We start from the raw sequence: 26674 nt of genomic DNA on the forward strand, positions 1-26674 counted from the left end.
ATTCAATCCCTTAATAAGGATCTTCAGATCATTAAAGTTCGATACGAAAGATCTAATGTTCCACTGAAGAACTTTAATTTCCATTAAAGGGATTATGAAAAAAAAATCTAAATGTAAACTTAAAGAAAAAACAAAAAAAGGAAAATTGAACCGGAAAGGTCTATAAGTAAATAAAAAAAACACTAAAATATGTATAAATCAACTTAAGACAACGAGGACGCACCGTATTGCAGGTAGTCCTCGTTATATGTGATTATTTGTCTAGGGTAAATCGATTTATCTTCTAATGTAGACTGTTCGTTCTGGCTGTAGTCGTATGAACTAGCCTGAGAAAAGGATTGAAGTTGAGAAAAACCTTTTGATTTGATTGGGGAGGATGAGGAGAATTTGCTAGGGCCAGCCTCCTGATGGGAGGAAGAAATACATTCAGAAGCAAAAGAAGGTCTTTGATCGAATAAGCAAGCATTATGAGCCTCCTTATCATATCCTAGCTGAGACGCAGCTTTCCTCTTGGGACGTTGTCTGGGATTATTGAGTTGAGAGTTCTGAACTGAAGGGGATCTGGGACGAGCAGTAATATTGGCGTAGGAGAGGTCGACTCGCCCGGAGGAATCCGGACTCCTTTCAAAGGATTTCTTATGAAAAGAAGGAAAATCGGAAGGGGAGGGGGCAACCTGTCTCTTACAAGCTTTATCTGCTTCATATAATGACACATTGTGTAACGCCATAATTTCTCTCATTTTAGTTTGACGCAAGTATTCCGGGCATTTTCTATCGGAAGCTAAATGATCCTGTTGACAAAAAATGCATTTAGGTTCAGAATCGCATGGTTTCTCATCATCGTGATGAGAACCACATTTAGAACATCTAAATTTACCCCTACATAAATTTCTCACATGCCCGTAACGCCAGCATTTGTTACACTGTACTACTGGAGGGATATAAAGTTCTACAGGCAACCTGATTGAGTATAGTTCGAAGAATTTGGGTAGAGTGGTACCCTCAAAAGTAATAACACAAGTATTAGTTTTTACGTAACTGATACCATTTTCTGTAGTCTTTCTTCTATTAAACCGTCTCACCCTTATAACTTGAACACCTGGATTTACACCCTTACCCATTGAGATAATTTCTTCATCAGAAATATCTTGTCCCACATCCCGAACAATTCCCATCACAGTGACAAACCTCCCAGGAATGTAAACTTCAAAAACTGTTGGGTTAAAATCGTTGTATTTAACGAAGTTGTTAGCTTGATCAGCGGAAGCAAATCTAACTCCGACCCTTCTCAGGCCTTTACGATTTATATTGAGAATATTGAAGTCACTGTAATTAGAATTATTGTAGATGATTTTCCCTATATTAAGAGGATTTAAATCTTTGATTTCATTACTAGAACTTTCGATCACTACCTCGAAAGGACCTTTGTCCTTACAAGAGTAGAAGCAGTGAGTTTTGCGAATTTTTGGGGTACCTTCCCTTATTTTATTAAGAACTTCGTCTATTTTGTTAACTAGATCGGATTTGTCACGTCGAAGGGCTTCAACCCTGACAGTTGTTAATTCTTCCTTTAACAAACTAACATTAATGGAATTCCAGATTTCTTTACTCAGCTGAGAAAAGGCCAGGTTAGCCCTGGGGGATAATACAGACAGAACCCGAGGCCAAGCCTCGGGATCCGTTTCATCCATGTTTGCGAAAAAAAAAGAGATTAGTATAACGAGCTTATCTTAAAACTACTGAAAAAAAAAAAAGCAGAAAAAAAGAGAAGAGGTTATAAGGAAAATACGACCCCTAGGGTCGTAGCAAAATAAAGCTCAGCACTATATAAAGGAAGGTAAATAACTCACCGGAAAGAAAAACAGATCACAACGGCACAATCAAGGAAAAATATCCGGTTTCAATCTCCACAAAACCCAAATATGTTGCCCTGTCAATAGCCACGGAGTTGATTCGTGATCACATGAAAGAAACTGTCACTTGTCAATATTGAAATATTCCTATTCGGCGCATGCGTCCTTCTTGTTATGACTTGAATTTTGTATAGGGTTTGCATAAACCATACGAATACGGTAAAAACTGATTACCGTAGTGTTTATCCCAGAGACTAGAGAAGAAATGCATGTAAGAAAATAATAGCGAAAATTCATAGAAAACGTTGCGTACTAAATATTAGCGCCAAGTTCTGGTTAAAATAAAATATACTGACCGAGGAAAGAGCTCGCAAAAGAGGCATACCTCAATGGATGTTGGCAACAATCATGGCAAATGCTTCACTGTCGTGGGTGACAATGAATTGTTGAAACAGGCATTTCATATTTTAAGGAATATGGTAAATTTAAGACCTCTGAGATGATTTTATGGAAAGTGCATCATATTACTGTGACTCTTTGTAAGGCTATAGGTTGACGATGCGCAATACTCTGCTGAACGGCACCAAGCTTTGCAGTCGTGGTGAATAAGGTAGGGAACACTGAATTGTTTTTCTGATGATTGCATCAGTGGTCCAGAGGAAACGCGCATTGATTGAGAAACTCTTGCCAAAATACCTTTAGAATTGGCGTATTAAAACATTTTAGGTCTCCTATTTGGATTATTTTCGGTATATGCATGTTCAATGCCTCTTGTTGAAAATGTTAATTTGTGCGTCATTAGAACACTTACTGAAAAAACTGATCCACACTGTGTGGAACAGATCAATTGGTTCTTTGCCTCCATTACACTCCTATTCGTAAAGGCTACTTCAGTATGTAGGGTCATTGCCAAAAATTCATTATTACGGATAACAAGTTATTGATAACACGATGCAAGGTCAGACCGTCTACCGATATGTTCTCACCACCAGCTATATACTCCCAAGGTTAGATTTCTACGTGTTCAGTGTCTACACTTTACATCCTTGTCTCATTCATAGTTTTTTTTTCGGGACAGAATAACCTTCTATGCAAGTGTTGAGCTGTTACAAGGTTTTAAAAGTTCTTCTAAAAGAAATCTCCTTGCATCTTTTTCTTAAAAATCATGATCTCTAATATCACCATTTTGTAGGGGAGGCAGTATTTTGTATTTATGTGAGCCTCCAGACTCTAGAGGATGTATGAAAATCAGAATTCTTCCCCCCATTTTTCCATTTATTTACGCTAAAGTATTTTCGGTAGTATCGAGATTCTGTTCTGAAGAACCCACTACTGCTCAGTACTGCACAGTCGAACCAAAAAATGCGGTATTAGAACAACTTCCGTAACATAAGCACCCTATTGTAAAACTTGGCCAAATAATATTGTCTGCTTTGGACACAGTAATGAAGCCTACACAGAACATAACACGTTCTCGAAAATGTTCTGATAGGATTCGCAATTGATCTATTCTATTTATTCTATAAGAACATCAATGTATTGATGATTTGTAGAATTAATGTATTAAATAAATAAATAAATGCTTCCAAAAAAAAATTGCCTAGGAGATTAGAATTGCTACTCGGATTTTACCCTGACTGAGATATATAAATTATCATATCTTAACGTATCAATCATCATTTAGTGGAGTAATTGGTGTCGATTGTTGCCAAGATATTATTGAGTTAACTGTGTTCTTGAAAAGTAGTCTGCTTTCGACTAGGATTTGCCTAGGATTGTCGTATTCAATGATTCCTTTATATTGTTAATTAACTGGATTCCAGGTTTGCCTTTTGTTCTTGGTTTATCCACGTCTTCTTGTTTATTTGGTGATGTGGCGTCCCACTATTGCTTAAATTCTCCAGAATCCATTCACATAATTTTCAGCAATAAAATCCCCTTAATATTTCACAGAATATTGCACCAAGGCGAAGAGAACATCAGACGACACGAAGAAGATGGAAAAGTGGTCATGGTAACTGAGCTCAGGCGTCCCGTAGAACCGAACTGCAATCGTGGGGGACACGTGGTCATACGGGGTACGCCGGATCGCCTGATGCTCCAACTGATAGAGGAGAACTCTCTGACCGATCCCACCTACGTTGAGGACTTCCTGCTGACGCATCGCACCTTCACGCCAAGTTCATTGCACGTGGCAAACAGACTTCTACAGTGGTTCCAAGACGCCGACGTCCGTGATAGGGTCACTAGAGTAGTGCTGTTGTGGGTCAACAACCATTTCACAGACTTCGAGACCGATCCCGACATGATCGAATTCCTGGAGACATTTGAGCAGAACCTGGAGAACGAGAAAATGGGCGGTCAGCTGAGGCTGCTGCACATCGCGTGCGCTGCAAAGGCGCGCATACGCAACGTGGTGCTCGCCAGGCCGAGTCGAGACAAGGATCTGAATTTCCAGATCTTGGGAGGCTTCGAGAGGAATTTCGGGATATTCATCTCCAAAGTGGACAAGAAGTCGAAGGCAGAGGACGTAGGTTTGAAGAGGGGTGATCAGATATTGGAGGTGAACGGACAGAGCTTCGAGCACGTGAGCCTCGCGCGCGCGCTGGAAATACTGAAGGGTACCACGCATCTGAGCATAACGGTGAAGTCGAATCTTTTGCAGTTTAAGGAGATACTGAATACGCCAGATAATTCGCCAAGGCCGAGGGGAAGGAAGGTGAGTTTACTCATTTTCTTTAACATCATAGAAGACATGATATTACCCAGAATAAAAAAAACCTTATTTTTACCATTTCTTTCGGTCATATGTCTCTAATTAGATAATAAAAGGCATTTTAAGTCCAGCAACCTTGGTTAATTTTTCTATTATTAAATCCTTGCTATCGCAATTGTCATTTTCGTAACTAAAGAAAAACTTTGTTACGCCCTATCCAGGTGAACGAGATATCAAGATTACAGCCTGACCCTAGAGCCAGGTTGTCCAGTGTAGATGGTATACTGGCTGACGCACCCGCAGCTCAACCTGTCACAATCAACAGCCCAATGAAGGACGGTAGAAAACCGACCAGTTTTATGACGTTGGGGCCTAAGAAGCGATTCCAGAAGGCTCTAATGAAGATAAATTTCTTGCCTAAAAATATTATCAAGTGAGTTTGAGGAATGGAGTCAAGTGATGCGAACATATTATTTACAACTGTTTTTGATTTCAGCGTTAGAGTTGGTAGTGATCAAGTAGATAGTTTTAACACATCTTCAAGCCAAGGATCTAACCTGTATGAATCTCAAAGTAATCCTGATTTAGTGTCGATGTGCTATGATGACGGTGGACGACATAACGATTATCCTGAACATGTCCTCAAGGTAAAGAATAGTACAATTTTTTTCCCAAGATTTTCATACAGTGTACGGAATTGAGCGAGAGCAATATATTAAGAACATATTTAATGCTTATTAGAGCGTTATTCTTCCTACATACTTGTGGGGATACATTCAAAGCTTGATATGAGTTGATGCGATACAACACAATTCCAATATTTTGATCACTTTACAAACTAATTCAATTTTATCAAATACTTGAGAATTCCTTGGAAAGACAGTACACACAAATTGTAATATTGGAGACTTTCCATAGTAATTACTTTGTTTTCTAGGTTTATAAACCGGATCAAAGTTACAAATACCTGTTAGTTCATAAGGAAACAACCGCCCACGAGGTGGTGATGCTTGCCCTTCAGGAGTTCGGTATGACCGATCCTAGCAGTAACTTCTCCCTATGCGAGGTCTCAGTCACCGACAACGAGACACAGGCGATCAAACAAAGAAGGCTGCCAGATCAGCTGCAGAACCTTGCCGAGAGGATAGGACTGAGTAGTAGATATTACCTGAAGACCAATGGAGTAACAGAGACCTTGGTACCTGACGAGTTGGCGCCAGAGCTGCTAAGGGAAAACGCTTTCCACTTTCTGCAGCTAAACGCCGTGGAGGTGGCGATTCAGCTTACATTACAGGATTTCTCGATATTCAGACAGATAGAATCCACGGAGTATATAGACGATCTGTTCCAGTTGAAATCGAAGTACGGCACTCCGATGTTGGACAAGTTCGCCGCATTGGTTAACAAGGAGATGTTCTGGGTGGTAACAGAGGTGTGTTCGGAAACGAACCCCGTGAGGAGGATGAAGATTATCAAGCAGTTCATCAAAGTCGCAAGTGAGTAATTTTGCAATATCTCTTAAGGATTTCAAAAGGCGAAACATATACAAAGTGATCCATTTGAGATAACAAAGTTCAGTATTATTCCAAAAAAAAAAGATCTGACAAAAACACCACCATAATATCGGCCATATCACAAGATTCTTGAATACCAAAAAAAAGCATGTGATCTGTTTGTGAGATAATTGAGTTCCATACTCAAAATTCATTCTTTAGATGAATCAGTAAAACAAAGTAATTTCCAATAATCTACGACTAAAAATTGTTTTATGCCAAAGTCATCAGAATGTAATTGGATTATCAATTATGTAACACTTGCTTCATTTCATTTCAGGACAATGTAAAGAATGTAAAAATTTCAATTCGATGTTCGCAATAATTAGTGGTTTAGGGCATGGGGCTGTATCAAGACTGAAACAATGCTGGGAAAAATTACCGACTAAGTATCAAAGGGTGTTCCATGACTTGCAACTGTTAATGGACCCCTCAAGAAATATGAGTAAATATAGACAGATGGTATGCACGGAACAGAATCAGCCTCCTATTGTAAGTATATACTTGAGAAACATTCAAAAAGATTTCAACATTCTGGTTTACTTTTCAGATACCTTTCTATCCTGTTGTTAAGAAGGACTTGACGTTCATCCATTTGGGTAACGACTCTCATATGGAGAGCTTAATAAATTTTGAAAAATTGAGGATGATAGCCAAAGAGGTCAGATCGTTGAGCAACATGTGCAGTAGTCCCTATGATTTGCTCACAATGCTGGAATTGGGTGGACAGCCCGCTAGTAATGCTATGATAAGCATGAATCAAATGACCACGACGAATTCTCAACATGCTCAACAACAAGGTTTGCACATTTTCAAATGCTTCATACAACATTATTTTATATCAGTTGACCCCATCTTTGATATCCTTGTCTCAAGGTTATTTGCTTATGACTACATTTTGGACTATATTTATTTACTATTTATTTATTTAATAGCTTTAATCGATAAATAGTGTGTAACTTCTTCTTCAACCTTGACTTTTCCAACTTTGGACATATGTGATAGGTTATAATCAAACAAGCACTCAAAAAAAATTATCATTTTTTATTTTAAGTAAAATAAATGTGTCTTTAATTTCCTCTTTAATGGTACTTTTTAGGTCAACAAACTGTGAAAAGACGGAAGAAATCAACTGCTGCCCCCAATCCAAAAAAAATGTTCGAGGAATCTCAAATGGTGAGGAGGGTAAAGGCTTACCTAAATAATTTGAAAGTGATAACTGACGAAGAGAGACTTCGTGAGATGTCAGTCGAATGCGAGGGCGCTGCCTCCGGCACTACTTCCAATCAGGGAAGCCAAAGACCTAGGCGACATGCATCGCCTGCGCCATCTACCACAAGTAGCACGAGCAGTGCCAGTGATGAGAGGAAACCTTCGGCTAAATTTGGTAGGTTGAAATCTTTGAATATCAGTATGGAGCTTGCTTATTATTTCATCTTGTTATTTTTCAGGAGCTCAATCTCCACAGGCAGTTCGAAAATTATTATCATTATCTGATGTAAGTAAGAAGAAACCACATCAACAAATTTTGGCAGGTATCAATCCTGCTCAGGCAAGTCCTGCCGTGAGGAGAGCTCCAAGTGCAACAGGTAAATAATAATCATCATAACGTCATCCATTTCAAGAAATCAGTCAGTATCCAACACTTTTGAAATGCATTTCTGATTCTTTGAAAATTTAATTTATTTTTAGTGGAAGGTAATTTAAAGTAACTGGCAGTTAATTAAGGTTCAATGTAGCAAAAGAGTTAATGCGTATTCATAGTATTTTTGACGTATTTCTTTAAATTTTGGAATTAGCAAAACTAATTTGATGACTCATCCATTTTTCATTAGAATACCACTTGCCAAGATAATATTCTTTTCATCTGTATCATCAATTTATTCAATCAATTATCAATCATTGAAAAATCTCTAACAGAGCGATTTTGTTCTTGAAGCATATATTTTGATTCCACTGATGAGTATTTTGTATGTGAAGTTTAATACTTTCAAAACCATTCTGGATATTCTAACTCAACCTAATCATTTTTATAAGAAGATGGGGGTATTAGATATACTTATCAGAAAGCAGACTTACCTGAATAATTCTTCAAAAACCACTTAACTTGTTTATGTGAAAACGCATAGAAATAACTTTTAACCGTATGTTTAGAATGCACGAAGTAGATTTGTTATTCTCAAGAAAAATACTTGTCTTAAAGTTAGAATCATTCTCTTAAATTAGATTTTACATCATTGTAAGTTAATTCTTTATCTTGGTGACATTCACACCTCAGTTCTGAAATTTACCAAACCATAAATATATATGAATGATGGTGTAATTGGTTTACGAATTTCACAGATGGAGTAATAACATCAGTGCTTATTTTATATCCAGAGTAATTAAGATGTGTGTCTGAATGGAATCCACATAGTTCATACATGAAATGTTACTTACTAAAATCGTCATCAAAGTTTATTTGACCTTGAAATAGCTTCCACAATGATTCATGCATATAATTGGTTAGCTTTTAATTAGTCAATATGCAACAGAACATGTGATCCAAGGTCATAGAATATAAAATGGTTTGAGAGTGGGTAAAGCAGACTCCACATTAGTATTGGTGGCAGCTAAGATGTCTAAAATCATTGGTGGGTGCACTCCTCAAATTTTGAATGCAATGACATTCGACCAAATTGAAAATATTAGTTTTAGTTCGTGGCGGCGCCGCAATGTCATACTTGTCATTTCGATGTTTTTCCGTTGATTTTGATTGGATACATTAATTAAAACCCGATACTGACCAATCAAAAGCGATGTGTAACCGAGTATGATCGTGCTAAGTCGTGAAACAAAACACGAAACGTTTACTGGAATGAATTCAAATATTTGAAATAGAGAGAGAGTTTATTGGTATTTCAATTACAAGAATTGCTTCCATAGATCATAACTATAATGAAAGATATACATATACAGGGTGTTTCATCATAAACTGGACAAACATATATATTCGTGTAGAGGACATCGGGAGAATCATTTTTGCCTTATACAATATATCCCGTTTTCGACGCATAAGCGAGATACAGGGTGTTAAACGTCAATTTTCAGCAAGATTCTTATGGGTGTGGTCAGTTTTGTATAACACTCAAAGAAACGGTTTTTGGTCAAATCTCAGTATTTTTGGGTCCTCTATTCAGAAAAGTTGATGAAATCCGAAAAAAGAATTACAAAATGGCGGAAAACCTGCAACGTTCCTAATTTTTTTTTCCAGTGGTCAAATTGAATTTTAGTTCCTGAATGAACACAATTTTCTAAGAATTTCTGTGCAAAAATTTTTTCAAAAATCGAACACAATTTTTTTTTTACATGTCTACAGCGATAAAAAAATTTCACCCGAAATGAATGAAATTTTGTACAATTGTACTCCTTCAATTATCAATCACGAATATCAAAACAGAATTGTGAAATATCAAACGGTTTCGTTACTACAGTCATTCAAATGTTTCGTTCAAACCTCCAAAAAAAATTTAGAATGGCTTCTTAGAGTCAAAATTATTAAATTATTGCTATTTCCAAAAATTCCGGATGCTAAAATGTATTTATACAAAAAAAATTCGGTGAAACTTAGTTGGGAGTCGAACCCTCGATTCCAACGTAAGTATTAATGAAGAAATTAAGACAGTTCTAAGGATATTAATATTCGTTGCTAAGAAACGGAAGTTCGTAGCTCATAGAATTCTACTGGTTATTTGAATTTCACTGAATATAATTTCGCAAGTATCGTGACAAGAATTTGTTTGGAAACGAAAATGAAATATTCTCTTTTGGAAAAAAATGATATTGTGCAGGCTTATTATGATGCGAATTGCTCAGGCAGAAAAGCAAGGGAAATTTACTCCCACAGATTTCCAAGCAGAAATTTGCCAAACTTCAAAACTTTTTATGAAACAGTACGCAAATTACTTGAAGAAGGAAGTTTGCACCGGAAAAAGAAGGAAACAATAAGAACAAACGATGATCGCATCCTTAATTTAGTAGGAGATAACCCAATGATTTCAACAAGAACTCTTTCGAACCACCCTTCAGTGAATAAAAGTAAAACTACTGTTTGGAGAGTACTCCAAAGGAACAGCTTCCATCCGTTCCATTTCCAACTTTGCCAAACTTTAGAAGACGTTGATTTTCATAGAAGAAAAGAATTCTGTCAGTTTATTTTGAGAAGAGTACGTGGAAATAGGGATTTTCTCCATCAAATTTTATTTACGGATGAAGCTACTTTTCATAGGGATGGTTTCTTCAACAAAAAAAATAATATTTTATGCTATAGAGAAAATCCGCATGCCACGGTATCAAAAAATAGCCAGAAGAGGTTTTCAGTTAATGTTTGGGCGGGAATAAAAGATAAATTCATTATCGGACCATACATTCTTCCTCAAACAATGACTGGAAACGGCTATTATCACTTCCTGACGGAAATTCTGCCAGATCTTCTTGAAGATATTCCGCTGAGACAGATTCAGGGCATTTGGTACCAGCATCATGGTTGCCATGGTATCTAGATGAAGAAAATCCACTCTGATGGATTGGCCGATTAGGACCTATCGCATGGCCTCCTCGTTCGTAGGATCTCACACTACTGGATTTTCATTTCTGGGGACATCTCAAAAGTCTTGTTTATGATAAGACAGCTCCAGTAAACTCAAAGGAAGAACTTATTCAACGAATTGAATCAGCTGCCGAGGAGATCCGGCAAAACCCCGAAATTATACGTTCAGCAGTCGATAGTGTTGCGAAAAGAGCGAGAATGTATATTCTTACAAATGGAAACATCTTCGAAAACGATTTATAAATTGATTTTTCCACTAATCTGTTTTTTTTGTGTTTATAAAATGTAGAATTATTAGTAAAAAATAAGGTTTATTCCTTGAATAATTTGTTTAATAATAAGCATGAACCATGACATTTTGTCCAAAAGAGAATATTTTATTTTCGTTTCCAAACAAATTCAATTCGTGTCACGATACTTGCGAAATTATATTCAGTGAAATTCAAATAACCAGTAGAATTCTATGAGCTACGAACTTCCGTTTCTTAGCAACGAATATTAATATCCTTAGAACTGTCTTAATTTCTTCATTAATACTTACGTTGGAATCGAGGATTCGACTCCCAACTAAGTTTCACCGAATTTTTTTGTATGAATACATTTTAGCATCCGGAATTTTTGGAAATAGCAATAATTTAATAATTTTGACTCTAAGAAGCCATTCTAAATTTTTTTTGGAGGTTTGAACGAAACATTTGAATGGCTGTAGTAACGAAACCGTTTGATATTTTACAATTCTGTTTTCATATTCGTGATTGATAATTGAAGGAGTATAATTGTACAAAATTTCATTCATTTCGGGTGAAATTTTTTTATTGCTGTAGACATGTAAAAAAAAAATTGTGTTCGATTTTTGAAAAAATTTTTGCACAGAAATTCTTAGAAAATTGTGTTCATTCAGGAACTAAAATTTAATTTGACCACTGGAAAAAAAAATTAGGAACGTTGCAGGTTTTCCGCCATTTTGTAATTCTTTTTTCGGATTTCATCAACTTTTCTGAATAGAGGACCCAAAAATACTGAGATTTGACCAAAAACCGTTTCTTTGAGTGTTATACAAAACTGACCACACCCATAAGAATCTTGCTCGAAATTGACGTTTAACACCCTGTATCTCGCTTATGCGTCGAAAACGGGATATATTGTATAAGGCAAAAATGATTCTCCCGATGTCCTCTACACGAATATATATGTTTGTCCAGTTTATGATGAAACACCCTGTATAGGTACATAATGGCTCAAAACTCATAAATAATAAATAACAAGAATCTTAATTTGTTGATAGCGCTACCTACAGTTGACATATCGAAGCTTAACTAATATTCTCAAAATTGGCAAAACAAAAGCTAATCAGTTCATACACCTGGTTTTTAGACATCTTAGTGGCAGCTTATTATTTCATGTACTTCTGACAGAGAATTTTTAGATTTGTGTTTAGTTGTAGCACAAGGAGAAATTAAAAGCTGGAAGAGACATAAATTTCGAATTAAATTATTAATATTTCCTCATTAAATCGGAATAAAATATGAAAACTGACTGAAATAATATCATGACTTCAATATGGTATTTGTAAATAAATTCGTTTCTGTTCTGAGGTAATGTGGGGCCTGCTTTAATACTTATATCTAGTAGTCTAATCTTGAAGGAGTGGTGTCGGGGGATATTCTGCTTACAAAACTGTCGCCTTTTTAGGAAGTTACTCAAGTTACGGCTCGCACAGCTCGACCAGCAGCTCGGGTATTGGCGGTAGGGCGATGCACGAAAGGTCGCACTCGGACACACCGACGCCCCTGCCTTCGGTCGCCCTGTCGGCCGAAAGCAGTAGCGTCACATCTCTCAGTAATATGCCGCTAAGAAAAACAGCGAACTCAGGTGAGTTTCCCGCTTTTCTTTGCCGAATATCAAATGCATAGTTGCAACCATTTTTTTCTTCCAAATTTACAACCTTTGTACATAGTTCATCCACTTTTTGTGCACTTCTCTCGCCTGTTTTCACAGCGCGATATTGTTATTCGAGTTGTTTGAGCGAATATGAGGAGTTTCCTTATTAATCCTATGTAGATTATTCATACAAACATTTTTGCATGTGGAATTGTTTCGTTTGATTTTTAGGGCTGGCTAGTTGCTGAAGTTGTCAGTATTATATATGATTTTTTGTTGGTATTTGATTGTCATTGCTCAACTTAACTGAAAATTGAAAACATTTCGTTGTAATGTGAATTGTAAAATGATCATTGAGAAATACTGGGCTCAAAATGTGAACCCTCAGTAATAATTGGAATATTTTCACAATTTGAAGTGAATGCTCGAAAATCGTAAGTGAAATAATATACTAAATATTAGGTGCACAACTTTGCTTCCGCCGTTCTGCAATAGATGACTGTAGTGGTAAGTGGTAGTCGAAATAAATAGATCGTAGATGCCATACAAAAGCTCAGGTATTTGTAAACATAACGCCATCGAAATATTAGTCGATTTGTGTCTGGCATCATAAAGTTATTCTCGATTAAACATGTCAGCTTACGAGCCAAATTCTCGTCATTTGCGGGAGATTTGAAAATCTGCTTTAATATGAAGAAATCTGCGGCTGAGTCTCAACGAATGCTCTGAAATACCTATAGTTATGCCGCTATTAGTGGAAGAACGTACCGAGAGTGGTTCCAACGCTTCAAGAACGGTGATTTTGACGTCGAAGACCTATGTGGTGGTGGAAGAGAGAAGGTTTTCGAAGATGCAAAATTGGAGGCATTACTTGATCAAGACTCGTGTCAAACGCAACAGGAATTGGTAGGATCATTGCAAGTGACGCAACAAGCCGTTTCAAAACGCTTGAAAGTCATGGGAATGATTCAGAAACAAGAAAATTGGGTGCCGTACGAGTTGAAGCCGATATATGTTGAACGGCGTTTGTTTGTTTGTGAAAAGCTGCTTGCAAGGCAAATACGGAAGGTATTTCTGCATCGCATTGTGACTGGAGATGCTCAGTATTTGGTGGGACCAGTTCGGTGTAGTGTATCATGAGTTGTTAAAACCGACTGAAACAATCACAGACGATCGTTATCGAACGCAATTAATGCGTTTGAGCCGGGAATTGAGAGACAAACGGCTGCAATACGAAGAGAGACATTTTAATGTGATTTCACAGCATGACAATGCTCGACTCCATGTTGCGCAAGTGGTCTGACATACTTGGAAACGTTGAAATGGGTAGTCCTACCCCACCCGCCGTATTCTCCAGGGGTTGCTTCCTAGGACTATCACTTGTTTCGATCAATGACACACGGCCTGGCTGATCAGCACTACCGGTCTTATGAAGAAGAGAAAAAATGGATCGATTCGTGGATCGCTTCAAAAGATGACTTGTTTTTTCAAAGCGGAATTCGTCCGCTATCCGAAAGATGGAAGGAAGTAGTGGCCAGCGATGGACAATACTTAAATCATAAATGTATACCTAGTTGCTTACAATAAAACCTCGAATTTTGGAAAAAAACGGCGGGAGCAAAGTTGTACGCCTATGTAATTAGGACCTCCACGATGATATGATATCTTCCACAGAGAGCTGTCAAAGATACTTTTGAATTGTATCTAATTGAAAGTTGAGTTACTGAAATATACGAAAATGCGTATACCCTTAGAAAGAATAGGAGGGACCTTGAAGTTCTCCTACTTCTAATAGTTGTTACTTCGAGGCGTGGCAATCACTGGTATTTTGCAATGGTCAATTGGCCTTAAAAAACCAAAGTGCTGATATGATTCAATCCTTGACTCACAGTATGAAACAGGTGTTGTTGCATCTGAATTTGTTTGAAAATTCCAACTACTACTGGATATGATCATTTTAATATTACTCGGTATACTTGTTTTCATATATCGTAACATTCAGTTAGATTCATATAACCCTTTATAAAAATGAAAATTTTATATTCAAGTAAAGCTAGTTGCTTCTGAAGCCAAACAAGATTTCTTCTATTTTTGGATCTTTTTTCGAATGAATTCTTCAGAAACTAAGCGCCAGCCCGTCTACTGCATGCCGCGTTGCATCTAGCAGCCCCTTGAAGCACGTTTATTTGAATGGTGGCATGTTTACACAGGTTCTGTTACTTCTTCTGACTCGGGTCACAGCACAACCAGTCATAGTAGCACGGGGGATGGGCTAGTGCACCCCTATCAGAGATGTTCCAGCCCGCCTCGACCCCCACTAGGTATGTACGATGTTTTTTTTCTATGAGCTTTTGCTTGACACGCTAGACTTTTGACAGTTGACGCGTTGGGTAGACTGTTCAGTTTCCTTTTGTTTTTTAATTTAATTTTTGATCATTTATCTTGATTTTTGCACAGTACTGAACTACATATATATCACGTATGATCTGGGATTTCGCTTCTATATTTATCAGGTCATTTAATTTATTATAGATTGACTTACTTTATTCGATGACTTTTATGGTTCCATATCCCTTGTTTACAAAAACCAAAGAATGTATTATGTAAGATTTGAATCGAGCTCGTCGTAATGACATTCTTTTAATTTCATGATGTTTCATTCCTCAGAGTAATGAACATAGATAGAGGGAGCATATTTCATTTTCAGTGATCAAATTTTGTCCCCAACATGAACTATCAAATTTGACATGAAGCGCGACGAAATGAAAACATATCAGTGATACGATATTTCACTCAATTCGCGAGTTTCTCCACAAAGAACGCACTTCTTATGTCTCATAGTGAATCAAAGTTTCATATTAACTTAAAATATATTGAAATAAATACCTAAATATATCAGAAATTCAGAAAACAAACATCAAGCGCTCCAAAAGACGTGAAACAACTGATGACATTAGGAAAGCAAAAGTTGGATTTCAGCAGGAAGATACAGAAAATAATAAATATTCTGCTTGTTATAAATTCAACAATAAGGAAAAATATCAGATTCAAATATTAAAATTTGCATATGTATATCATCGGGAGTCACTCGAATAAATATATTTCATTCAATATAATATACATTCATAACTATAAAGTAAAATTGTGCATTTGAAAATATATCACAATCAGACAACGTAATCTAACCATATTGGGGACATGTAAAAATTGCGTATACTCTCTCTTTCTATGTTTATTAATTACTCTATGGTTCATGCTAACATAATTCCATTAAATATAAAACTGCTTCATTACAGAAAATTTAATCATCTTAACTCTTATTGATACGCCCTTTAAAACTAACTTCAAGGGATAGATAATTTAATGATTATTTGGAATTTCATACTCAAAGAATTGAAAAAATCTATTCCGTTTTTATTTCGGGATTACAATCAACCTGAGTATAATATAAACTTGGAATCCCATTTCAGAAGATTGATTGTCTCCAAAAATCTGAATTATCGAGCATGTATAATTATTATCCGGGTTTTTCAAAAAAAAAATTTTTATTTTTCAATAAAGCATGCAGTTTAGAATCAAATTTAAATGAAAAGAGTTGCTTACTAGTGTTGCTTGTGGAGACAAAAATCGATAGTTACTGTACAAACATATAGGAATCTTTAGACTTTTTTATACACACTTTTTTCCAAATCTTATGCACTCTCTTTTCCGTAAAACCCTTTCAGACGGATTAGATCAAGGCCAAAACACTCTCAAACGGAACAATAAAAGCATTATAAGACGTTTCAAAATTAATCGGAACAATGTGCTTTAGAAGTGTCGCTTATGTGGAACAGTGTCTTTGTTTGGAAGAAAACCCGAAGAATTTTTTCAAAAATTTTAGTGAATGTTTGTAAATAAATATTTTGGTCACGAATCAATTTTATTGTTGAAATAAAGAAGAATTTTTATTAATTCAGCATATTTTTTTGTTCAATTTATTTTGTTCTGTTATTGAAACTTGTCGAATACCTTCTTAACCAAAGTTAGTGGAAACATTCACACCGAAAGTCATTTCAAAAAAAGAAATCACTGGATGGGAAATGCTTGAATTTTTCAATGAAAATTCACGGCAGGAAATTTCTATCAAATTTAGGTCAATTATAAATTTTATATAGGTGATTTTTTTTATTCAATATAATGCAATTTATTGTTACAATAAATAAATTCAATTCGATCGTTTTATGTAGTTACAACTTTAAATGATGATAATTGAAATAAATAATTAGTCTTCAACGGTCATCCATAATTGTTATTTATGATGAAATGTGTAGACTCTAGAATATCATTTTAAGAGCTTAATTTCAAAGATGTTTTTACCATATTCGCCTTTACGTGATGGAAAAAATTATAAAATATAACTTCTTCATTTATCATATTTAAATACACATTTTGAATTTAACCGGATCTCTATGATTAGAATGCATCGAACCTAAATTATCATTTCCTTTTTTGTTATTATATTCAACATTATCATAGAACTGATATGTAAGTTGAAGTAACTCGATTCACACTGCAATTAGGACATACACTGGTCATTCGAAATTTGAAGAACAATCATTTACGTTATACAGACTGTTCCTAAATTGGAGCTACAAAGGAAAATGAGATAATTTCAAGAAACAAAAACTCCTATAAACAAGGCAAACGTTCTGTTTTCGAGATGCAGGGTGTTTTTTATAGTCCTACTATTTTACCAGTTTATTAAATCTTCATTAATCTTCGGTACAGATTTGGTAAAAAAAGTACCGAAACTTATAATTATTCATTCATCACAGCTTACAAACTGAAGGAAACCAAAAATTGTATTACTAGACCAAAATTTCTTTTCACATATTCCTAAATCAGCAGTGATACACCAAGAAAAAGGTCTGGAAGAAAGAAGTTCCAGGCACTGCTCCAGAAAAAATATCACCCTGTAAACTTGCATTCAAAATTAGCATATCACATGATGAAAACTTTAAATTGGAATGCCAAATTTATCTTGATAAGGGGAAGTGCAATGAGAAAAAACTTTGAAAAAAAAACTTCAACACCCTTTCAATTCTCTGTATCTCAAAAACAAAGAGTTTGAGGACACATATTTATAGGCCTTTTTTCAATGATCCGAGGAACTTGTCATTTTCGTTTGTACCTCCTATTTAGATATGTATGCTAAGATAGGAAAACCAACAGTATTTAAGGTATATGGATATGTTGGTGTTTTCGAAATTCTTATTCGTATTTCTGAACGAATGATCCCGGGTTCGAATGATGCCACTGGATAATCATTATTTTTTTTAATTTTTTTTTTTATTTATTCATCATTTCTTTTTTCAAAGAAAATCTAATTAAACCTAATTAAACATTTGTAGAGTTTTTTCTTGGTAATTTATAATTCCGGTAGTGAATGTTTCTACGTAATTCAAAAAAATTGGTTTACAAAATTATAGCTACATGGTGCAGGGAGCAACTGTACATACTCTTATCAGAGGTAGAGTAGGACTAGGAGAGTACGGATTGACTACAAAAAATAAATTTCTGTCTTTCCTCAGAAAACTACAGGATGAGTTTTCATATTAATGGAAATAATATGAAAATCATCAAAATCAAACATTACGGCAGGATTTATTTAAACTTGGGATGGTATTGACACATGCCGAGGTCGAGTCAGGGAGTTAATTATTATTTCAATATCCCAGGACTGGACTCATAATTTCTCATTTAAAGTTCGAAATATTACTTTGTATTTCGAATTTGAAATAATTGAATAGCTCGAATTCAGGTTCAATAGGCGGTATCACTCAAAGTTGTCACATCTAACGTTCCTTTTTTATGGATTTTTGAAATTGAACAAAGTTGGAAAAATTTTCTGAAATATTGAAATAATTAATATCTCTCTGATTCGACATCCCAAGCTTCAATCAATTCTGTCTAAGTTTGGTTCTGATGATGGTACCATTATTTCTATAAATATGAAAAGTCACCCTGTAGCTTTCTGAGGAAAGGCGGAAATTGACGATATTACGTTCTTTCTAAACGATTTCAATATTCCTCAACCCTTGCGAATTATATTTATATAGTTCGTAGGGGATACTAACACTCGATTCTGGGATTGGTGGTTCCTCGTTGCGGAGAATCTTCAGCTTCCTCAGTGGCTTAGTGGTTTGAGCATCGGATCAGTTATTAGGAGGTTGCGGGTTCGAGTCCCGCTCGAGGAGGTACTTTTTTAAGAATTGAAAAATTGTCCGAATGCCGTGAAATTAATTTGATATATTAAGAACACAAGTTAAAACCATTATTCACGAAGAAATTAATTTTTTATCAATCCGTACTGCCCTAATCCTACTCTACCCCTGATGAGAGTATGTACAGTTACTCCCGGGACACCCTTTATATGGGCAAAAAATCCAGGTATTATGCCTTTTATCCCCTTCTTCCAAAAAAGAAAATTTCATCATTATTATCTCCTGCCTTTCCCCCGAAAGATCGAGCGAAATATGATCGATTGAAATTTGACGAAAAGAAAATTTTCACCCAGGTCCCGGAGGTCGCAGACAGGGCCCGCCGGCCTATAGTGTAGCCGCCCAGATGGCCCGACTGCAAAGACTGGGCCGGGCCCATTCGCACGAGGGCGTCACACAGAGCTATCACTATCATACCGATCCTGACACAGATCAGGGTATGTATCGTCAATTGGCATCCTGAGCATGGACTCAATTGTAAAACAATTTTTTTTGTAGTTTATTTATTTTGATTCACCTCTCTATCTCGTGTATTTGATTTCGACTCTATCCTTAGTTTCTTTTGCCGCGCGAGCCTTTTTTTTTGGCTTTCGGCGTTTCCTTCTCGGGCTGATACTTTGGTAACGGTGGCTTGATTTGTCATAAACGGTGTTTGAGTTTGAGGTATCTTTTCGAATTTTCAGTATGCGGGTTTTCTAACTATAATGTAGTCATTCATAGGATCGCCTTAAAACTTTGAGAAGTTATTGAGTACACTCCCAAATAGGTTTCTAGATGAAACCATGTCAGAATGAGTACTTTCTTTCACAGACCTTTCGAACGTCTTTTTTTTTGACGTTTCGCCATTGTTTTTACTAACATCTTAAGTAGATGCTGCTTGCTGGTAGGCTTTTGAAGACTACAATAAACTGACCAGCTAGCAACATCGACGACCAAAAAGATCAAAAAAGCAATTACCATGGGTAATAAGTATCCTTATAGAACATTGAACACCTGCCTTTTTCAATTCTCATCTCACTCACAGAATAACATAAATGATAGATGAAGAATGTAACCACAATTACACGCTCTATAGGCACAAATAATTAAAGATAAAATAATATTAACGGTTTTTCAAGTGGAAACTGATTTACATAATACAAAAAAGTGAACTCCTTTTCCAGCTCTGTATAGTGTGCCAAACATTTATGAAAAGGCTCAATAACTTTTCGAGTAATTGAAGGCCAATCAACTTTATTTTCTGGGTAAAATAAACAGGAAAAAAAATTGTTTTTAATCTGACCAGTTAGGTGAACTTTGTCACTTCAGTTCACGTTCTTGAGTCCATTATTTTGTCATTAATTCCCTTTGATATTTGTATATTTTATATAAACGAAAAATTGTGTAGTATCGTACCTAAAAAAAATTCTAAAAGATACCTTAAATTCGCACATCCTTCACAATTACCTGCCCCTCAATTCTAGATGGGAAATATGTGTCGAAAGCTTTGGAAGTGATATTTTGTCATATCAGAGTTGTATTTGCTTAACTGAGAGTAATCGGCCATAATAACTGCAAATTTTATACCGAAGAATACTTCGTTATCTTTTTATATATAATTATTATAAAAATGATAACAGATAAAATTATTCAGTTTTAGTTTTTCAACACTTTGTACCTACCATTTTTCTGTAAATGGTTGTTGAAACATTAGGAAGTGGAAATGATTATTTTTAATTATATTCACTTGATAATGTTTCGATACTCGTATAGGTATTAACATTTTTATTACTTGCTGATTATAATTTCTTTTTTATTTGATAAATAGAGTTTTACATTTCTGGATTTATCCAGAAATTATTTTTCCAATTTCTCCATAACAGCACTTCCAAGGCTTCTGAAGAATAATTTATTTCCAAACAAGACTTCATTATATTTGCAAACCTCTTTGATCTACCAAACTAGTATCGGCCGATATCCTAAACGACATTGTGAACCACATTGATTTTCTACTGTTTTCTGATATAGGAGACTACGACAACGACATCTATGACATAGACAAGGATACCGTCATAATAATGGTGTGACCGGTATGACATTTGACGTTCTTTTGTGACATTTAAACAACTAACGACTGCTCGAACGTACTTACCTAACACTACTACCAGAGAATGTACATGTTTTTCGTTCCATAGCTATAAAATGCATGCTCTCCTCTATTTTCTCGTACATACAGAATTTTCGAGAAATATTTTTGAATCTGTGAAAATGTATATACAAAGACACCTTGGATATGTTCGATGTTGCTTTGCTACGAACTGAAACGCTTACTGAATTCGACGATACGAATATACACTGTGTCCTAAGTTTCCCATTTTACATATCGTTTAAACATGAAAATTCTCTATAATAACTTCATGTGCTAATTGCAGAATTTTTTTTCCAGATGTCAATTAAAAAAAACAGGTTTACATTAAAAAAATGTATCATCTCATCTCAAAAAGGTTTTTTTTTGTTACGACTCAAGTTTTTATTTCATGTTGACACGGTATGTAATATTTCTGTTTATAGACTACTTCAGACACAGTGTATATCAGACTGAGCATGATTGAAATACAATGACTCGGAAGTCTGCCTAGCATCATATCACGTGCATGTTGATTAACTCCCAGAAACAGAACCCTAGGTCCTGCATGATGAAAAGGCACCCGCCATCTTGAAATTCCCGTTGAATTTTTTTTAATGAAATATGTTTATTTCCAATACAGATGACGAAGAGACTCAAGTATCGGCCGTTTGAACGTAACAAAACCAGTGATTTCGAAAAATTCGCATTATTTTCAATACTCGTCCTTTTTTCTGTATGTACAATTCGTGCAACTTAGGGGTACTGGAACAAACATTGAGTATTCAACGATTTTAATAATGATCTTCGAAGTGCCAGGTTTGAATCGAATAAGTGAATGATTTTTTTTATATAACTTCTTCTCAAGTTTGTGTACCATAAATATTTTCTTCTACTTGTAAAATGATATGAAAAATGTTTTGACTGAATATTTACAGCAAAGAGGTTGAAAGAAATTTCAGTTATTTCTTATGAATTTAGCCTTTTTTGAGTCTAACCTGGCATCATTTATTCCTGTTTGTCTCTATTTTTTTGTACCTGATTGTTGAAATCTTTATACATATTTCTCAGATTTGTTTAGTATATTTTATTTATATTTAGTTCATAAAATTTTTAATATACATATAATATATTTGAACTTTCTCCAATTTATTTTGTATATAAAGAGTATTTTACGGCAAATATTTTATTATCTCTTCCTCTCTACTTAGTATTTCTTGTATTCATCTATGTATAAAAGAGATATTTAAATCGTCAATATCATTCCACTCACTTATATGATAAGAGTGTTCTGAAACTCAATCTTCCAACAATTTTCTCAATTGAAATGTGTCAACCGAACAATTTGAGCCTTTCAGTGATAATAAAATCTTATTGTGAAATATATCAAAATGCTCATGTTTATCAAAGAAAAAACAGGGGCTATTTCCTAGGCCAAATATATCTACTCCCTTCTTTTTGAGAGATTGATATTTCAACAAGTCTCAAGAATTGAAGTTTTAAATTTGTCAACAAATTCTATGAGTATCGAAACTATAAGCTCAATATATTCCATTTTGACCAAATTATATTTTTCATCATGTCATTGTATACTCTAGACTGAATATAAATGATTTATAAGTATTAATTACTATTTAGATTTTCATGTTTTATGCGGAATCTTTTTCCTAATTTATGTGGATTCATTTCTTTATTTTTGGTGATTTGACTAGTCGCTCAATATCGTTGTATAAAGTCAAGTATTTAATACATGGAATACTGATTTTCATTAAAAAGAACCAATTTAGTAATCCAGATATCCACTTTTCTCATTCTTGTTTTGAACTTGATTTTGTACAACAAATTTTGATATGAAAATTTAGTTACTATAAATATCTATTAATATTTTTAAGGTTGTATCATATTTGTTGTAATTAATGTAAATTTATTTTAATCTTAAAAATGGTGATTGTCTCTTGACATGAACGTTAATGTTAAATAAAGTGAAATTTCATAGATCCGACTTTTTTTACCCCCAAGTATTTCATTTTCAGCCGTTCAGTAATTATAAAGATACATACTGCCAGATTACTATTATCTTATAGTTCCAGTAGCGACGCCAGATTTCAAAAATATTGGGTATCAAGGTAGGCTAAGGATTTTTAAGGGAGACTAAGATTTCCTATTTTAACGATATTTTACAATTGGTTGAATCTGTTGTTCTTTTTGATATTCTACTTGAATAATTATGATTCTGATACGGAGATCAACACGAAATTTTGCACGATGATGATTTGATCATCTTGAAATTTTCTGTGGGGTTCGAAATAATTAGTATTTCATATATATAAATGCAAATTTCAATTTCGATCAAATGGATAGTTGTGAAATTACCAGGAAAAAAAAATTTGAGAACGTTCATCTTTAAATGCTAGATAGATTTTGCCCATTATAAAAGGAACCTAAGCGAGGTATTCGAGATCCAAAGCGCCTGAAGATTTGAGGTTGACAATTCCCGACTCAAGTCGAATGAATGAGAATTTCAAACAAAATAATTATTTCAATAATAATTCTAAGCAAAATTGTACGAAAGCCACTTGCAAAAATAATTACATCAGAAAATGTAAATTTGTATCAACTTCCATAACGAATCTGCATCTACAATAGTAGCTCAATGGTTATAGAAGAAGGTTTTTTTTTTCTTGAAATTTTATCAACTAATCGAAATCTTAAAAGTTTAGACGTCCACGAAATTCGTCCATATGAAGTTTTTTCTCGAAATGGGTCCAAGAAAGAATAACACCTTAAAATAAACACTTCTTCAAGGAATGCCATGTGTTTTAGTTGGACCTATTCAAAATACTTATTTACAGTTAAGAGGGGTATACCATGTGGCATTCTCAAGATCTGTCAAAGTTTACCTGATCCGCACCCCTCTGCCTCTCTGAGATCCCACCAATTTTCGGGATGCGTGAAGCAATCTCAAACGTTCCTCTGATTCACCATGCTTTTCTAACACATGCAAGAATTCAAATACGTTTGATATGTACTAATGAAAAAATATGGACCAATCACAACATAGTAAGGCATCGAAATGTTATCATCAGAACATTTGGCAATGCTGCTCATTCCAAACTCAATAAACAGAGATGGCACTAGTTTTATCGATCTTCTTGGGATTCACCACATGTGAAAGAAATAACTCGCTTTTTACGACCATAGGCAATAAAACCGTTCTAGATAGGGTAGGAATGCGAAATTGTGAGAAATATCAGCTAGGATCGATTATCAGATGGGTTCGGGAAAAAATGTATTAAGATTACAAGAACATATCCTATTGTTTTTCTTTCAGTCTTACTAAAATTCATTTTGATTCAAAATCGTTTTCAATGGAATCATAAAAAAAAGAAATTCAAATCGGACACTCAAGTCCTCGACATACAGTATGATTCACATTAGCGGATGACATTCATTGAACAAAATTTTGATTTTGCTGAAAAAAATTTCGGCAAATTAGATTAGTTTTCAAAAATGGTAAACAGATAATTTACGACCAATTTTCATTTCATTTGACGTTCAGTTTTCTCGATAATATAACTAACTCGTCTCATACATATTTTTGAGAAAATGAAAAAAACTTGATTGGTCAATTTTTAATACCTACTGGAAAAATGGAAATTATTAGGCTCAATACTTTTATTATTTTCAATAATAAATGTCTGGAATCGCTCGAGGAAAAACAAAATTTGACAATTTACGTTTTGGAATGTATAGATATCGAATAAATAGGTAGGTATATAAAATCTGTTTTCCGAAGCTTTACTCGGAAATTATGAGAGCAATTCGCATGGAATTTGATACAAAAATCATTTGTTCTATCATTTACCTATATCACATTGATCCTGATCCTCCATGCTTAAGAATACGATCCATTAATTTCGAAGGCAAAATATAAAAGTCTCAAATTTTGAGAAAGTCTCATTTTCAGAAATTGACTACGTTCAAAAATCAGTTGTTATGTCGCATTGATCCTCCATACTCGAGATAGGGATCCATCAATTTTGAAGGAAAAAACAAAGGACTCAACTTTTAAAAATTCTCATTTTCGGAATATCGCGTTGATCCTCCATGGCCAAGATTAAGATTCATTAATTTTTAAGGTAAAATATAAACGACTAAAATTCTCTTCAGTTGAGCTAATCTTCTATTATGTCTACGTGCGAAAAAAGTTTGTCCTCTAGAAAAGTTGTTTTAAGAAATGAGAATTGCCTCGTTTCTCAAAGAAATAATAAACACGTCTTGTACCGAAAGATAAATATTTGCCCAGAGGTTGAAAGACTATAATAATGAGTGGTGTTGCCAGAACGATAGAAAGATCAGTAGAAGTTAGGAATATTACAATAGTTCCAACTTTCGTCAAAAGGTGACAGCACTTTACAAATCTTTATTTTTAGTTTTATAAAAATCGCATTTTCAGCCTTTGACACAACTTATTGTTTAATACTTTTATGTGAGAACAAATTAAAAAAAAATATGTGCCGAAAGCATTTATATTTTTCCTTCAAAAGAAACGTTATAAAATTTTCCATTCTAAAAAAAAACCATAAGGACTTTCGGCAATGAAGAACTTTTTAAAATGAATAGTAGTGTAAACCTGATATAGGGGGTAACTATCAAAGATAGAGTAGGAGAACTAAGTGAGTACGGATGGACTACAAAAAATAAATTTTTGCCTTTCCTCAGAAAGGTACAGGATCAGTTTTCATATTCATGGAAATAATGAAACCATCATCAACCAATCTCATCGGCGGGATTTATTGAAACTTGGGATGTAATTGACACATGCTGAGGTCAAGTCAGAGAGATATCAATTATTTCAATATTCCAGGACCGGACTTAATATTGTTCCTCATTTGAAGTGATTAGGTTGAAAAATGAAAATAACACTTTGTATTTCGAATTTGAAATTATTGTTAAGATATTCAAATAGAGGATACGCGGTATCTCTCAAAGTTGTCTCATCCCATTTTTTTTAGTTCGATTCATTCAGGATTGAGGTATCTCGTGAAAGTCGTGAATGAATATAAAGAGAAAAAATATTCTTGAAAACACATTGAACATCTAGTAAATGATAAGAATTCTCTAATATGTATATGAAATAATTTATTAGTGCCGTCGCCAGACATTTTGACGCCCCAGCAAAATAAAATTTCGCCGCCCTGCTTTGCCTAATTTATCTGAATTTTCTATGAGGAGCCTCTGTTATTCACCTCAGGCATCTTTTCAATTTCATATGAAATCGTATTTTTTAATTTGAAATCACCTTATCAATTTTATCAGACGACGTTCTGTCGATTTCATCAAAAAACGTACTGCATTGTTTAAAAGTAGGTACGACGCTCTATAAGTATGTAGTAAAAAGACGACGTAATTCTTGAAGGTGCATTTTAGTGCTTATTTGTATTTTCATAATTATAGTTGAGAGCGCCTATATTCGATTTAAAAAAAAATTGGATCTTGGTAATTTTATTATTTTACTACAAAGAATGGTATTTTCACTCAGAAAATATTCTTGCATCATTAAATATGTCTTGTTTTATTCACTACTGCGCTCCTAAAATTTGGCGCCCCGGCCAGTCCTGACGGCGGCCCTGCCGGCAAAATAAAGTTTCGCAGTCCTGCTTTTCCATTGTGGGCTGTAGTCCTTATACGGTGACTATCAAGTAGTTCACTGCCA

At 34.8% G+C, this 26674-nt stretch overlaps 1 protein-coding gene across 13 annotated transcripts in view; it reads left to right on the forward strand.

Moving 5' to 3' along the window:
• LOC123673761 (rap guanine nucleotide exchange factor 2) overlaps positions 1 to 22953 on the forward strand; it is an 85741-nt gene extending 62788 nt beyond the window's left edge. For 5 of the 13 annotated variants that reach the window (XM_045608416.1, XM_045608415.1, XM_045608418.1 and 2 more), the window contains 12 exons: positions 3807 to 4572; positions 4791 to 5002; positions 5066 to 5216; positions 5507 to 6065; positions 6403 to 6614; positions 6673 to 6922; positions 7222 to 7509; positions 7574 to 7711; positions 12403 to 12582; positions 14802 to 14912; positions 19151 to 19291; positions 20862 to 22953. In XM_045608416.1, the coding sequence (XP_045464372.1) occupies positions 3807 to 4572; positions 4791 to 5002; positions 5066 to 5216; positions 5507 to 6065; positions 6403 to 6614; positions 6673 to 6922; positions 7222 to 7509; positions 7574 to 7711; positions 12403 to 12582; positions 14802 to 14912; positions 19151 to 19291; positions 20862 to 20920 (3067 nt within the window). In that variant the 3' untranslated portion in view covers positions 20921 to 22953. Of the gene's footprint in view, positions 1 to 3806; positions 4573 to 4790; positions 5003 to 5065; positions 5217 to 5506; positions 6066 to 6402; positions 6615 to 6672; positions 6923 to 7221; positions 7510 to 7573; positions 7712 to 12402; positions 12583 to 14801; positions 14913 to 16316; positions 16555 to 19150; positions 19292 to 20861 lie in introns of those variants that run through there. The other 8 variants (XM_045608420.1, XM_045608419.1, XM_045608417.1 and 5 more) reach the window with 7 other exon arrangements.
• The last annotated feature ends 3721 nt before the right edge of the window (positions 22954 to 26674 follow it).

Source organism: Harmonia axyridis, chromosome 2, assembly GCF_914767665.1.
Source record: "Harmonia axyridis chromosome 2, icHarAxyr1.1, whole genome shotgun sequence".
NCBI lineage: Eukaryota > Metazoa > Arthropoda > Insecta > Coleoptera > Coccinellidae > Harmonia > Harmonia axyridis.